Genomic DNA, 15,103 nt, shown 5'->3' on the forward strand with positions numbered 1-15,103 from the left:
ACTGAGAAATGTTATCCAACAGTCTCTCATAGAAGAACTAACTTTTTTGTACTGATTGAATCCTCCTTAGTGCCTCCAAAGTTCTTGCCCATATCGTCCACGCCGCAGCCCGAGAGACGGCAGCCGCCTCAGAGACGACACTCCATTGAAAAGGAAACACCAACCAATGTGAGACAGTTCCTACCCCCTTCAAAACAGAGCTCCAGGTCACTTGTAAGTGGAGTGGGTGGTAGGAGAGAGAAAAAGAGGAATGCTAAGAGTATAATGAAAATTAAAACTTGGCTTCAGTGTGATTAGAACATGACCCAAAGAAAACTCCTCAATTCAGAAACAGCTCTTGGCTACTAAAGGTGTTTTGAAATCAAGATTTGAACTTTGTCTCTCTAACATATTTATCCAAAATCCCAGGTACAGGTGCCTCAGAAAACATTTGCACTGTGATTAGGACTCCAGGTAAACCACGTGTCTTGATTTTTGTTTCAGAATGTTACCAAAACAGATGAACTTCACCTTACTGATATTCCACTTGAATAGAGACAATTCCAAAGCAGTGGATCTATTTTGGGATTTGGGGGAATTTTTTTACTTGTTGGAAGTATTGCAGCTAATAACTGGATGAATTGAATGATTTCTTTTTTTCCCACCTTAAGAACTTGCCTGGTAATGTTTATACATACGAAAGCTCTTTCAGTAATCCAAATCAAGGTTTGTCTGTGTTGCTTTGTTGAAGTTACTGAGGCAAAAACCTGTTTTACTGCTTGAAAAGAAAGTACAGTGCATTTGATCAATTAGCTTTAATTGAGAACTGTTTTCCAGCAGAGTACAAACAGCAGAGGGTATGAAATCCTGGTTCGTTTATGCTGACATACTGATTAGTGCATTGTAACTTCATGCAGGGTATGTTCCTTGTCTCTTTTCCTACCAGCAGGGTTTCAGAGTGTCCCCCATGAGGTGCTGGTGAACAGAGAAATCAATAAACACATCTGAGTTTTAAAGGAAGGGAATATTCACTTGCCCTGTCTTGTAGTGCAGTGGTATTAAAGGGCTTTGAAGAGCATTTTTGTCAGCCCAAGGGATGACAGCCAGGATCCAAAACTATTAGATGATGAAGCTGATCAATTATAGGCAAAATACCTCCAAATATTCCCACAATGGGCTTTTCCTTTTCAGAGGTCTGCTGGATTTTATTACATCCTTCCAAGTAGAATGTAGTTTTTTTATTCCAGGTGCAGGTCAGGTAGTAACATGTTGATAAATGCACGGCCCAGGTGGACATCTCCTGCCAAAGTGAATTTGGAGCAGGATGTATTGCAGCAGACCCATACTGGAGAGCTCCTTCAGCATGTGTTTGAAGTCACTGTCACATAAAATGGGTTGCTCTGGCACCTCCTGCTGCAGGAGGTGGAAACCTGTGGAAACCCAGACTTTATTTCCTGGTAAGCCCAGTGTCATTCACAGACAAATAGTTCAAAGGGAGGATGGCAGAAAGCATCCTGTGTTACACTGAGACATTTGCTCCATCACACTTCTAGTGTATCTGAGTGTCCTACATTGTAATATTAATCTTGTGTATTTCAGAGGATCATGCAATTTAAAATCTTATATGAGGCTGTTGTTTTAAATAGGTCAACCAAGTTCTTACCAGGATCTTCTTGACCTCATACATACTCTCACTCTGTTAGTCTGTTCATTGACATATGCCTAGAAAAATACATTAAAAATAAAACCATTGCAGAAAAATGAATTCAATTATTCTATTCCCCTGAAAAATACTAAAGGAAAAGGGAGAAAAAAACATTAGATAAGTCAGGCTAATTTGGGAACAGATGGGAAGGGTTTTACTAGTTTCTTTTGTGCTTAGGGGGATTTTTTAAATTTGTTTTGGTATTTTTAATTTTTTTAAATCTCTAGAGAACTGTCACCTAGCTTGGTTTTGACTTTGAAGTGAAAAAGAAGGAAGCTGGTAGTGAAATGATGTTCTGTTAATAAGAACCTATTTTATTTGATGCCTTGAGAGCTAATTCTTTAACTTGGCAATAGTGCCCTCTAGGGTGTAACAGACGCCTCCCTCAACACTCCTGTTTTTCATTTTGGGAGATGTGTTCTTGTATGCTGGCACTGGCCCAGTTCCACACTTTGGCTTTCTGCAACTCTCTCCTTCCCAGAGGGATGCCAGCCTCTTCCAGGGGCTGCTCCAGATGTTGCACCTGTAAAATTGCCATTCCCAGAGTGACTGCTTCTCAATAAGTGCAGAGTATTATTTATTTTGTATTTGACCTCACACTTCTTTATCCCTTCCTCCAGGATTGATGGAGTTTCATTTCTTATCACCAGCTCCTGTGACCCTGGTTTCTCTCCAAGGTGAAAGAGGCCTTGTCAGCAAATAGCTGTCAATGCCAGTGAAACCAGGCAGGGGCTTGCTACAGTCTCTTAGCAGGATTAGCAGGAAACTGCTCTGTCTTGCATACTAATGATGATTTTGTGAACTGGCATCTCATCAGACAGAGGTAGTTAGGCCCAAGTAGGTGGGGAGGGGAAACTAACTTGGAAAAATGCCAAACACAGTCCTTTTGACATGTCACCCTGCCAGTGGTACATGGAAAGGCAGGGTGGATCAGTGATTTTGGGGGGGTCAGCCCTGGTGGTTGCTGTAGTGAGCTGATTTGGTGCTTAATCAGTGAGATCAATTCAGTGTCCTGAGATTTACCTGTGGGTGCCTTTGCAGTCTGTTTGCTTTTTTAATTATTATTTTTATTATCATTATTTTTTTTTCATGACCCAGAGGACCAAAGCTAATGGTTTCATTTATACACAGCATTCGCTTCTCTGCTTCCTATCTATTGTTCAGGTTCCTAGGATAACCAGTTTATTTCCAAGGATGACATTCAGACCACTTTTTTCAACTATGCAAACAGCTTCTCTGCTCAGCTCTCATCCCGTTGAAGCAGCCATGTGTGGGGTGGCAGGGGCTATGTACTATCTCTGTGAGAGAGCTTTTGCCAGCAGGTGGAAACCCGCAAAGGTTTGCCTCTTTTTGCTGGCTTTGGAAATCACCTTCACCAGCATGTTCCCTCCTAGGGGAGCACTTCCTCAGCTGTGGCAAGAATTACAGCTTAGGCTGGGACATTGCACCTGATTGACTTTGATTTCAATGTGTGTAGGATATTTGTGTGTCTTCAATCACCTCACGGGGAAAAGAAATCAGTTCTGAAAGGACAGCAAACTAAAAATGCAACATCACCAGATTATCAATGGGACAGACCTTAAATATTACAGCACATGAAGATCCTGCAGCAAAAATCCAGCAAAACTATTGTGATCCTTGGACTATGTTTAAAAGAATGAGGTTTTATGTTTCTCCCAAGGTACCCTATATAGAATGGGAGGGCATGTGCAATCTGCTTTACTTGAAAGCCCATATATTGTTTTGGTCCTCAGCACACTTATGTATCAGAACTTGCAGAATAGCTCATATCCATCTATCAGGGAAGGCAAATCCACTGAAAATAAAAAGTAATTAATTTACCCCTATGTTAACTGAACACGAATTATTTAATTTTTCCTTTGTTTTGTTGTCCCAACCAATAAGTGGAAGGGTGAAACCTCTTGTAGGAGAGTTTATAGTTGAGATATACTAAGCTGACCTTTTAGAAACTTTTAGTCTGCAAAAGGAGCAAGAGTTTAGAGTGCCTGACTAATTGTGAATTGCAGAATTTAGAGGCCACTCTGGCACTCATTCATTTTGCAATTTACTAATGCAACTCATTTGAATGTCTAGTGACATTCTTTAATGAGAAGAAGGAATACATTAGAGTAAAAATGTGTTAGTCATAAGAACCTATTAGGTGTGTGTACACTGAGAATGACCTACAAAGCACATTATGGGTATGCAAGTCTTACTACCTGCTTTTCCTGCTTAAAAAAATGATACATACACACTTTAAGGTATAGTGTTTATAAAATGATTGCATAGTCAGAGTTAAGCCAGTCCCCAAGAGGATCACGGATACTTCAAGTTCAAAATAGTATTTGCTAATAATATTTTTTCCCCTTTAAAAATAAGCGTATTGGCTTGTGTTTAATATTAAAAAGATTATTGAGTGTAATTCTGGAAAATCAAGACCATTCAAACCACATTTTGTCTTTACCATGTTCTGTCGTATGCGAGTATTGCAGAGAGTACTCTACTTGGAGCTGCTGAATTTGAGTGCAGGTTTGGAAGTTTGAGCAGTATCTCCAAAGCATCATTGTTCAATGAAGTTTAGCCAGTGCTTAGCAAAATTTAATTAATTTCAATGCCTTAGAGGTAGTGTAGAAAAAAAAGATTTTCTTGTGTACTTATTTATATTCTGAAAAGGGAAAAAAATAACCCCAAGCAGTTTTCTGAAAATGGATTATTTATCTTTCATTTAATGTTGCATTAACATTTTGTTGTCCTTGTGTAATCACTGGAATTAAAACATTAGCATTTAAACATGTGAATATTTTCTATGTTTCCCCTGCTGCCTGCTGGCTATTTCTATTTTAATGGTATTCATTTTGATTGGTACGACAACAGGCCCACACTATTCCCCTAGTACGTGCTCTACACCTATAGCAGATCCGCAGAAATTCTTCAAAGGAGCAATATTCCCCGACGTCATCGTTCTGTAAATTAAAGGAATGGGCGTTCATGAGGGGGAAGGAAGAGCTTCAAGTAAGAAATGTCTTTCTAAAGGACTTAAAGCTCTGGTTGATTGCAAGCATTCAGTCAGCTCATTCACCTCGGATAGTTCCCCTCAGTCTCCCAGGATGCAGACTGGGGGGTTTTGCTGGCATTGTGTGCATCCCGCTTTCCCACCCACTTCCTCTCCCGAGCCGCCCCAGCCTTCAGCCGTGCCTCCCCATAACAAGGCAGTTGCTATGGGAAGAACCCAGAACGAAATGCTGAGAGCTGCTGGTTAGCTATAAAGTTGCTCATAAGGAACAGAAGATACTTTGTTTTGGCTGTGCAGTTTTACACCTCAGAGCAAATTGCAGCTGCTTTTGATATAGTTTGTTTTTTTCCAGAAAACTAGTTTTCCATATCCCAAAGGTTTAGCTGGCAAATCTAACAAAGTTAACTCAATTCTAGTCTTTTGTGGGGTACCCTAAACAGAGTGAAGTTTCTTTGTGTTCCCTTTCTAGATAGGTAAGACAACAGTTTTAAAAAATGTGGTGGTTCCTAAATGCTAATGTTTGCCAGGTCTGCAATGTAGAAGGATTTTCTTTTTAATCTGATGGAAAGACAGAACTCTGAGTACATGGAAATGGAGCATTTCCGTACTAATCCGATTCATCACTTCAATTTGTAAACGAGATCTCCAAACTGTCAGCCACGTCTTTGTGTATGCAGGAGAAATTTCCTTCGTTTATTCAGAGAGCAGTGCCTGTCATTGTCATTACTGCACAGTAGCCCCTCTGGGCTGACTGAAAAGGTTCACTAAGCATTAAGCAATGGGAGTTCCCACAGAGGTTTCTGTCTTTCTTTTGGAAATGTATAATCAACTACTGGGCTGAATTACAAATTGGGTTGGTGCTTTTTATTCCCTGGTACCAAATTCAGGAGTTCTGCACTCAATATTCTCCTAAATGCTGCAACACAGAACAAATACAAAATTTTGTAAGTGGAAAGTTGTGCTGTTAATTCTCTATTTGAGTCTCTACCATTTATAATGCAACACTGGGTAAGCAGTTCACCTGCTTGATACCGGAGCATTATTCTGTAAAGCTTAAATTGCTGCTGTTACTTTCTGGGGCAGAAAGGAGAACTTTTTTTCTGCCTGAGCTGATATAACTTCTGTGGTCTTGGTGTGATTCTGATCATGTGGTACCACTGAATAAAAATTTTTGCTAGAATGGGCTACTAACAACTTTTCTTGGCCACTCTGGGCATCACAAAGTCTGAGAGAAATTATTTGATGTATACCTCAAACAGTATGCATAAAATAATGCCATCTACCATATTACATTTTCCATTTCAAATTATAAATCTGAATGTTGATTGGCTTGAAACAAATATTCACAATAAAAGACAAATGGAGAGAAGGGTCAAGTGATTTGAGGAGGAAAGATGAAGAAAACTGTCATAGTTGTGAAGGCTGAACATAAGATCATTTACATTTATGCAGCTTCCAATGGTTTGGCACTCATGTGATGCCCACGAATGAGCCAGTGCTATTCCAGTTTGATGGGAGAAACCCTCTGTTTCTGGAGTTACTAACCAGGTGGCTGGTTGTCTAAGTTGAACTCTGGAAGAAGCCATTTGTCCTTGAAATAATATGGGGTTTTTGGCTTCCAGGAGGAGTTCTGTTACCCCGTGGAATGTCTGGCTCTGACAGTGGAGGAGGTCATGCACATCCGTCAGGTGCTTGTGAAGGCGGAGCTGGAGAAGTACCAGCAATATAAAGATGTCTACACTGCTCTGAAGAAAGGAAAGGTAGAGCTGAGTCATGGGAGGCTCTGAAGGGTACTGAGAGAGGCCAGTTGCACAAGCCTCCCATTTACACATTTGTCTCTTACCCTCTATTGGAGAGAAAAAAGAGTTATCCACCAAACATCTCCCTAAATGGGTCACACATGGGTCAACTTCCTCAAGTGATGTCCAGAAACATCAAAACTTTTCATGGAAACACCTTGTTTGTTCAGATATATATATATAAATGCAGTAGCATTTGCAATTATCAGAGTGTATCTGTATGTGTCTGGTTTGAACTTCATTGACTGAGGTGATTTCTGTCCCCATGCCTTCTGCAGGTTTGGTTACCTTTCCTGGTCCAGAAAATAGAATAGAATTACAGATAGCAACAGAAAACTGCACATTCTTCATATATGAATCCTTACTATCTAGCACAGAGGGAATTAAAGCCTTCAGAGAAGTGCTGCAACCAGAAAGAGGTTTAATTTTAGAGACCCCTTAACCAATGCATTTTTCTGTAAACTGTGGATTGGAGATTGGTACTTCCCAGTAGAAGCAGCATTCTTTTCTCCCACTTTTAAAACTTGTGCTTCTTGGACACCTCCAGAAAGCCTATTTTGACTTCACTGTGTATTTTATCTACAGGCCTACCTGTGTCTAATGTGCAGATTTATTTTAAAGGTTTAATACATTTAAGGCAGAGGAACAATAATCTTATAATGTCACTCATTAGATTCAGCTATTGCCTGTTGTCATGACATAGAAAGCTTAGTAATGAGCTTTTCTCAAATCTCAAAGTAGGTTGAGGATTTAATTAATTTACCCCACTATTAAAATTGTTTGCTTTTATTTCTAACCAAAGTTATCTAGTTAATGAGCAAGTATTTCATTTAGGCAAAACAATTAAAGGCTTAATTCTAAATATATGAAGATACAGTTCTGGACCTTGTTCTCAATATCATCTTAGAAGTACAGACCCCAGAACTGGATGTAGCCCTGCCACTGTGACCTTGCCAACAGCAACTGGTCAGTGAAGTCATCACTGTGTGGGACTTTGCTTAACACTCTGCATTCCTCTGTTCTTCTTCCTCCAGCTCTGCTTTTGCTGTCGAACAAGAAGGTTTTCTTTCTTTACCTGGTCTTACACTTGTCAGTTCTGCAAGAGGTAAATATTTTATTTCTGTTAATAAATGAGTACAATTTCATAGGAAAAATGATTGATTTATACATTAGAAACCCTCAAAAATTTCTGCTGCATACTGTTGGTTTGGTTTATTTCTGTAACAGTCTGTGTTAAAAAAAAGAAAAAAGTATGCAGAAACATTTCATTTGTAAATGACTGAATTGCTTCCTTGGACTGAAATTCTTGACTAAAAGCTAGAGAAACTTTTTTTTTTTTTTTAATGCTTATGAGAAAGCAACATGATTTATGCAGGCTCCCCACTCAACAGTTCTACAACCTCTGTGCTTGGGGAAAACATTTCAAAGCAATTTATTTTTTGGGTGATTTTTTGAGTATTGGGGCAGGGGAAATGCAAGAAGGAATATTTGCAGGCAAAATGATAAATTTTAAGTTAACAGTGAGACAATAAGTCAGAAGATCTATGTAATCACTAACTTTTGGTCTCATTTACCAGAAGAAATTTCTTTAGAGAAAAACCAGTTTATTTTTCTTTTTTTTTTCCCTGTTTTTTTCATTTAGGTGACATTCTTGTTTAGCATTTCTCCTTGCTTCTGGCTTCATGTTCTAATTGAAGTTACTATATTGAAGAAGCTTTAAAAATAAATATGTTTGTTTAAGGGGAGGATGGAGGGGGGCGGGTTTCTAACTCCTGAAATCCCTTATTCTTGATTTAAACATATTTTTTCCCAATGGACTGATTCATGCTCTTGTTTTTTTACACAGGCCTGTATGCTCACAGTGTTGCAAGAAAGTAAGTAATGAAACTTATGTTTATGTTTCGAGCCTTTCTAAAAAGCTGCAGCCTTTGTAATGATGCTGCACGTGCCTTGTGCTGTTCCCAACAGATGCGGCTGCCATCGAAGCCATACTCCACCCTGCCCATCTTCTCCCTGGGACCCTCAACCTTGCAAAGGGGAGAAAGCTTCATGAGGCCAGAGAAACCCTCTACCAGTCACCACCATTCCCTGCGGAGCAGGTGAGCGACAGCCCGGCCCCACTTGTGTCTGTTGCAAATGTTCCCCAAATGTTTCATGCTGGCTTATCAATCATGAACATGCTGCTCACCTGTTTTGTAGTTGGCCATATTTCTAGTGCCTGTAGTAACTTTCCTGAAGCCTAACAGTGTCCTAACAGTGTCTTAAACCTTTTTCACATTACAGCTGAAAAATAATGAGAGTCTGGGACAGCTGTATTTCTGTAGGGCCTCTGAGAAAATATCTTTAACGTGTCTTTTTTTTCTGGTGTGAATGGACTCTTTGGAGATAAATCTTACGGGCTGAAATCACAAACTGAATTCAATGATGAGAATTCAATGATGTCTAGTGCACAGATTTATCTTCTTTTCTCCTAATTTTTCTTACTCCAATTTTCATCATTTTTTCACTTTATTATTATGAAGTTATCTGTAGGCTTTATATCTTATACATGGATGGTTGTCAAAGCTAATCAAATATAAAAGAAATGCTCCTTTTTGAGGGAATCTGCTGTATAAACCGTCTGCATAATCACCATTGCTATGGTGCTGTGTAGATTAGCCAAAAATATCAGCTATTTTTAGTTACTAGGAAGGTTGTTTTTGCCAGGATGTAAATGTTACACACGCCCTCAGTCAGTGACCCTGCAATCTTGCCAATCTAGGCAGAAGCTGTCCTCTCCAGTGTTTGGTGTAATTTGGGACAGGAGAAAGGAAAATTTAAATCCAGACCTTTCTGAGGTGATCTGTTCTGGGGCCTGCAGCCAAGCTGCAATAATGTGACAGATCCTGCTCTTTTGCCTTTCAGGTTGACCTCGAGGTCCAAGTCCGTGGATAAGTCGCACGAAGAGTTTCCCAAAGAATTAATGGAGGACTGGAGCACAATGGAGGTTTGTGTGGACTGCAAGAAGTTCATCTCAGAAATCATCAACTCAAGCCGGCGCAGCCTGTCCCTGGCCAACAAGCGAGCCAGGTTGAAAAGGAAAACGCAGTCCTTCTACATGTCCTCAGCAGGAACCTCGGAGTACTGCCCCTCGGAAAGGACGATCAATGAGATCTGAGCCTGTGCCTTCTGCTTTGCTTCAGCTCCAGGAGGTCATCATCCATCAGCCAGCTCACTGGGTCTGGATCATCACCCCGTTGCTTTGTTCCACCTGACTGGCTTGGGTTTGCCTTCAGTCACAGGATTTCCTGCTCCAGCAGCTCCCAGAGACACAGAGCTGTGTTGGGATCTGTGCAGGGCGATACACGACGGGGCAGCTGCTCGCACTGGGAGAAAATCAACAGTTGGAAATTGTTGCCTCTTTTGTACGTGTGCGTCGAAATGAGAAAGCCTTTTCTCGCTTTCAATCTTTTTTTTAACCATGCTTTGAATCATTTTTCAGGAGATGAGCTGAGAGCAGGTGTCTGGTGCAGAACCAGATCTAGCACAGTGTCAGCGTTAGCACACTAGCAAACGGTAGGTCCTGCTGCATTCCCACCCTCGGAATGCTCACGCCCTTGTTGAGGCAGCCAAGGGCTGCATCACACAGCAGGCACCCAGCGTGAGCAGCTCCAGTCAGATCCATCTTCCTTTGAGCCATTTGGTTGCTCTGAGATCAGGGCTCAGCACGGGACTCTGCAGTGTCAGTGTCCTGGGGCAAAGCAGGTGACAAAGCTCTTGGCCCGTGTGGTCGGTCATACCCCTGAGCTGCTGTACTTCTTAAGCCTTAGTGTCCTTCTGAGTGACTCCTGAGCAGGTTTTAGTAGTTCACTTTCTATCTTGAATGTATGATAATGACTACTAGTAGCAGTGAATTTTAGTAGTAGACAAAGTTGTACAGTTTATGGGGAGGATGGGAAATAAGGGAGGCTTCTAATTTTAACTGAATACCTATAAAATTGTTCTCGTGGTTACTCAGAGAAAGCAGTGAGTAAGGTGTAAATTTGTATTATAATGGAGCACACAGATACTGCTAGAGTTCTGTCTGACAGCATATCCACTAGTAACCCCATTTTTTCTGGGGTTTATAACTTGGCTGTAAAAATTCGTGTTCGGCTGAAATTTGGGACAGTGCTCTCTCAGATTGGGAGTGATCTCTTTTTTGTCTTTAATCTTTTTTTCATTCTTTCCCCCTTTTTAATTCACTCACAAGGGAGTGCTAGACTAATTGTTTAGAAGTTCCAACAATTTTACAATGTTAACTGACTTCTCATGCTTTTTTGCACTTTTTTTAATATTCAAAATACTTTTTTTTTTTTTAATTCAGTCATAGCCAGAGTTTAGTCAATAATTTGGGGCCAGATCTTTTTGGTATTTAAAAACAAGCTAACATAGCCAAGTTATTAATACTTGAAATCAACTACTGTAACTTTTTTCATAAATTTTTTAATACCCTGAGGCATATTTAATATCTATATAGCAGTGTATTATAGAATGACATAGCAGAAAAGTTTCAGATCTATTTATTAACATTTCTATTCTTCGAGTTAATGAGAGATACCTCAGAACTGCTCCAAAGTAGCTGGGACTGGACTTCCATAACATAATTTTAAAGGTGTATTAAACAAAATAGCTTCCTCTGTCCAAAAAGCCCAAGAGGCAGACTGCCCCTCTGGCCCTGGCAAGGCACAGTGCCCAGGCTGGAGGCACCAGGGCTGCTTGGCTCCCATTCGGCAGCCTTTGGAGCAGCCATCCATATCATCTCTTTTAGGCTGATTTGAAAAGCACATGCAAAAGTCTCTGTAAACCTTTCCAGGGAGTCAGCCATCCTTATTTTTTCTTGAAAGCCCCCTTGGAAAATGAGAATTTTCACATATGTAGGGCTTATTGAAATAGTTTCTATTTTTTTCTGAACCAATGCAAACAGGAAAAGCAGGGCTCAGTGCTAACTCTCCCTCCTTGCTGTCCCATTTAAGGTCAGGTGTCACAGCCCTCTCCTCATGGTACCTCTGGAAAAGTGTCTTGCATGTTAAGGCACCTGGAGTACTGGCATGGGATAGGGATGTAGGATTGCAGGGCAGCAGCACAGGCTGGCTGGTGGGAAAGGTTCTGCTGTTGCTGGAAGGGTTGCCTGATCTCAGTCACATCAGTACTTTCTCTTGTTTCTGTGCCAAAACCAGGCCGTGTGTTTGCTGCACAGTGCACCAGGGGAACCAGACAGAAACAAATGCAGGAAATCTCACTTTGCATCTGCCCTGTTGTTGTCAGGATTTTTTCATGGAGATGCCCAGGCCATGTTACAGTTGCACAGTCCTCTGCTCACAGTCTGCTTCCCTGGTGTCCTCAAGCCACCAAGGTGCAGGGCATCCAGCACATTTATTTTCCTCTTGGAGAGGTATTTGGGATGTTGTAGAGCAGGCAGGATGAAGGACTGAGTAGCTCCTGAGCATGTGAAGGCAAACAAGTCTTTCATGGCTGTGCCCTGCCCCACTCTAGCAGTGTCCAGGGATGGCTCTGGGGCAGTGGCAGAGCTTTGTGATCCAGCCTGTGCCTTCCCTGAAGTCCCACAAGTCCCTGGCTCAGGGCAGGCTCTGCTGTGCTGAGCAGGGCACAAACACTGAAAAACAACGCAGTAGTTGTACAGATGGCTCCCCGTTGCTCACACAGAGCTGCCATGGGCCAGGGCCTGGATAACCTCCCTTTTTCCCTGGAAAAAACCCTCCAAGCTGCTGACACGTGCTTCAGAAGACACGGTGTGGAGGGCTGCCTCTCCCCTTGGCTCCATCCCTTCCTCCCTGGCACAGTTGCTCCGCATAATCCCAGCATTTCATTCTGCGAGCGGAGAAGCGGCGGGGTTGGTTGGTCGCGGGAAGCCTGAAGGAGCTCAGCTCGCTGCTTGCCTGGCTCTGCAGAGGGGGCTATTTTTAGCTTTCCATCTCCTCCCTGCCTGCACCAGCATCCCAAATGCACTGCAGCCATTGGCCCAGCAGCCCGTGGTGCTGCCCAGCATGTCCTAGTTACGGGCTGAACTTCACGTCAGCGTCGGAGGGGGAAATCAGAAGCTTGTAAATATCTGTAATATATTTATTAATATTTAGGAAGTCTCCATCAATCATGCAATGGGAATTGAATTTCCCATGATGTTTTAAAAAGGAAACGAATCTTATTTATATGTGTGTTGGCTGTAATCTTTTATTAGAGTTAACGCTTTCAGCCCCCTAATACAGTTTGCACATCTTAGAGCAAATTACTGCTGAAAAGAATGCGGCACTAGCACAGAGAACTCCGTTCCACGAATTTAAAAATTATTTTCTTTGGGTTTTTTTAGCTTTATTAGTATGCCCAAGGTCTGTTAAAATATCATAGGAGACCCAAGGAGCTAAAAATGCCTCTGGCAGGATCAGTCTTGTTTTGTATGTGAACCTGGTTGTGGGGAATGCAAAACCAGCTCTGCCTCACGGCGGTGATGGAAGATGTGAGCAGACTTTTGCTGCAGCTCTCAGACGTGACCTTTCAAGTGCTCATGGTGACAGTAGTGTTTTGAGGGATTGTTGGGGTTTTTTTTTCCCTTTCTCCATTACTTCCTTTATACAGGGAGGGGTGATACCTGGTAAAAATAAAATGTCTTTCCATTATAACCTTGTCTGTGTTAATTATTCATGGGGAAGCTGAATTAAGGTTCTGTCTCTCTCTTTTTCATGCTTTTATAGTTTTGTAAGATCAGTCAGATGTTTCTTTTAGCAAAGAATTGTTAACAAAAATGATTGCATAACAGCTGAACACTGGCTGGGCTGCATGAAGGGATGAAAACCTGTCGAAGTACCTTTAGAATAGCAATAAAAACTGCTTGTGTAACCCCAGTGATGTGATTAACTCCTTGTCATCATCTGCAGCCAACTCCCTCTATTACCAGTGTGCTGCTTCTTCCAACGCTGGCGGGCTGTACCTGAGGCAGCACATTTGTCCTGCATGTAGTACAGGCTTTGGGAAATCTCCATCCCTCCCTCATCGTTGGGAGAGAAATGCTGACAGTCTTTTGGAGAGGTTTTTGATGGATTTGGTTTTGGTTTTAAACCAGAAATGGAGAGAACATTATTATCACAACTCTTACATTGTTCTCTCTTCTCTCCTGAGCATCCCTTTTTCCCCAGTCAAGTTCAGCATCAGCTTCCCTGGTTCATTACTGGCTGCATGCTCTATAGGTTAAAACTTATTTAGAACCTCCAACTTTAAACTCCTGATTGCTACCTTCCTGCTTTACTTCATCCAGCAGCTCTGCACAACTCTTAGGAATGTCTGTCTTACAGCTCGGTCTCATCTGTGAAACAGTGGACAGCAGCACACAGGCATGAGAGAAAGGTGCTGCAACTCTACACTCTGGTGCTACAGCACATGGATTATGTTCATGTTACCAGAAAACTTTGTACTGTTGCCATGTTGATAACTTGGAGCTGCTCTGGTTTATTTCTTCTTTTGTATATGTGTATCTTAAGGCCAGGCTGAGAATGTTTATGAATACCAATTCTAGCTATAGAAACCTCTTTCATTGTTTCTGTCTGATTTTTACTATTGTGTTTTAGACTTTTTGGGTACCTGTCATTACTATTCCCCAGAACTTCCTTGAAGGAGAACCCATGACAAAGAGCATTAGCTCAGCCTGATGTGACACACAAAGCACAGAACCCCCGTGCTGAGTGGCACCTGTGAGCTCCAGCAGCCTGGAGCAGAGGCAGCCTGGGGCCTTCCCTGTTCCCTCACCTTGACATTGAAAAATCCCAGAGCTGCCCATGTTGCCCAGCTGCCCTGGCACAAGTTGTGAGCTGCTTTGTGTCCCAGAGTCCCCAGTTGCAAAAAGACACTTCAAAGTGGTTGCAAACTGTTTAAAGAATTTTGAGAGCTGCTACTGAAGAGCTGAGTGCTCAGTGTCAGAGCTGAAAGGATCCTGCAGTGCAAGTTTCCATCTGTTTTCAGTACTGGAAAACAGTTAGCCCTACTTCCAGGTGAAACAAATTCCAGAGAGGTGAAACTTGACAATACTCTGACAAGCAAGGACTTGTGAATGAATTTTTCTATGGTAGGTCTGCACTCAACAAATGTCATGGGGCGTAATCAGGAGAAGGAGCTAAACAGGCATCAAATTGTATGCAGTAGTAGCTTAGTTTGTTTATTTGCAATAAATCAATTCAGTAACGTTCCAGTTTCTTCCCTGGTCAGGCTGTTTTGCAGTGGCAGTGCCTGCCTGAACTGAGTGTCAGATGAGGTAGCCCAGGCTCTGTGTCCTGAGGTAACAGGAGCTGCTGCTGTCTGCACAGGGCAGCGAGATGGGTTCTGTAGAACATTCCTAGATCTTTGGAATAGCCTTTGAAACAGACCCTTCAGAACAGGCCTTACTATAGCTAATTAAAAAATACACTTGTAAGCAGATAATTTTTCAAGGTGCCAGACTGCTACTGCAAACTCACAGCTAAAAAGGCCCTGCTTGATTATTGATATATTTGATTTTTTAAAAAAACCAACCCATAAGAGACTCAGTATGAAAAAAACATATTCTTGGTCCCTCCAATGAAGCTGAAGGTGTTTCCACTAAGC

General features: G+C 41.7%; 1 protein-coding gene across 5 annotated transcripts in view; it reads left to right on the forward strand.

Moving 5' to 3' along the window:
• The window catches only part of SPIRE1 (spire type actin nucleation factor 1), a 126,401-nt gene extending 112,346 nt beyond the window's left edge, over positions 1-14,055 (forward strand). For 3 of the 5 annotated variants that reach the window (XM_054517925.1, XM_036404463.2, XM_054517938.1), the window contains 6 exons: positions 71-213; positions 6,320-6,457; positions 7,531-7,601; positions 8,343-8,370; positions 8,465-8,595; positions 9,401-14,055. In XM_054517925.1, the coding sequence (XP_054373900.1) occupies positions 71-213; positions 6,320-6,457; positions 7,531-7,601; positions 8,343-8,370; positions 8,465-8,595; positions 9,401-9,653 (764 nt within the window). In that variant the 3' untranslated portion in view covers positions 9,654-14,055. The remainder of the gene's footprint in view (positions 1-70; positions 214-6,319; positions 6,458-7,530; positions 7,602-8,342; positions 8,371-8,464; positions 8,596-9,400) is intronic. The other 2 variants (XM_054517946.1, XM_054517957.1) reach the window with 1 other exon arrangement.
• The last annotated feature ends 1,048 nt before the right edge of the window (positions 14,056-15,103 follow it).

The sequence above is a fragment of the Molothrus ater genome, chromosome 1 (assembly GCF_012460135.2).
Source record: "Molothrus ater isolate BHLD 08-10-18 breed brown headed cowbird chromosome 1, BPBGC_Mater_1.1, whole genome shotgun sequence".
Classification (NCBI taxonomy): Eukaryota; Metazoa; Chordata; class Aves; order Passeriformes; family Icteridae; genus Molothrus; species Molothrus ater.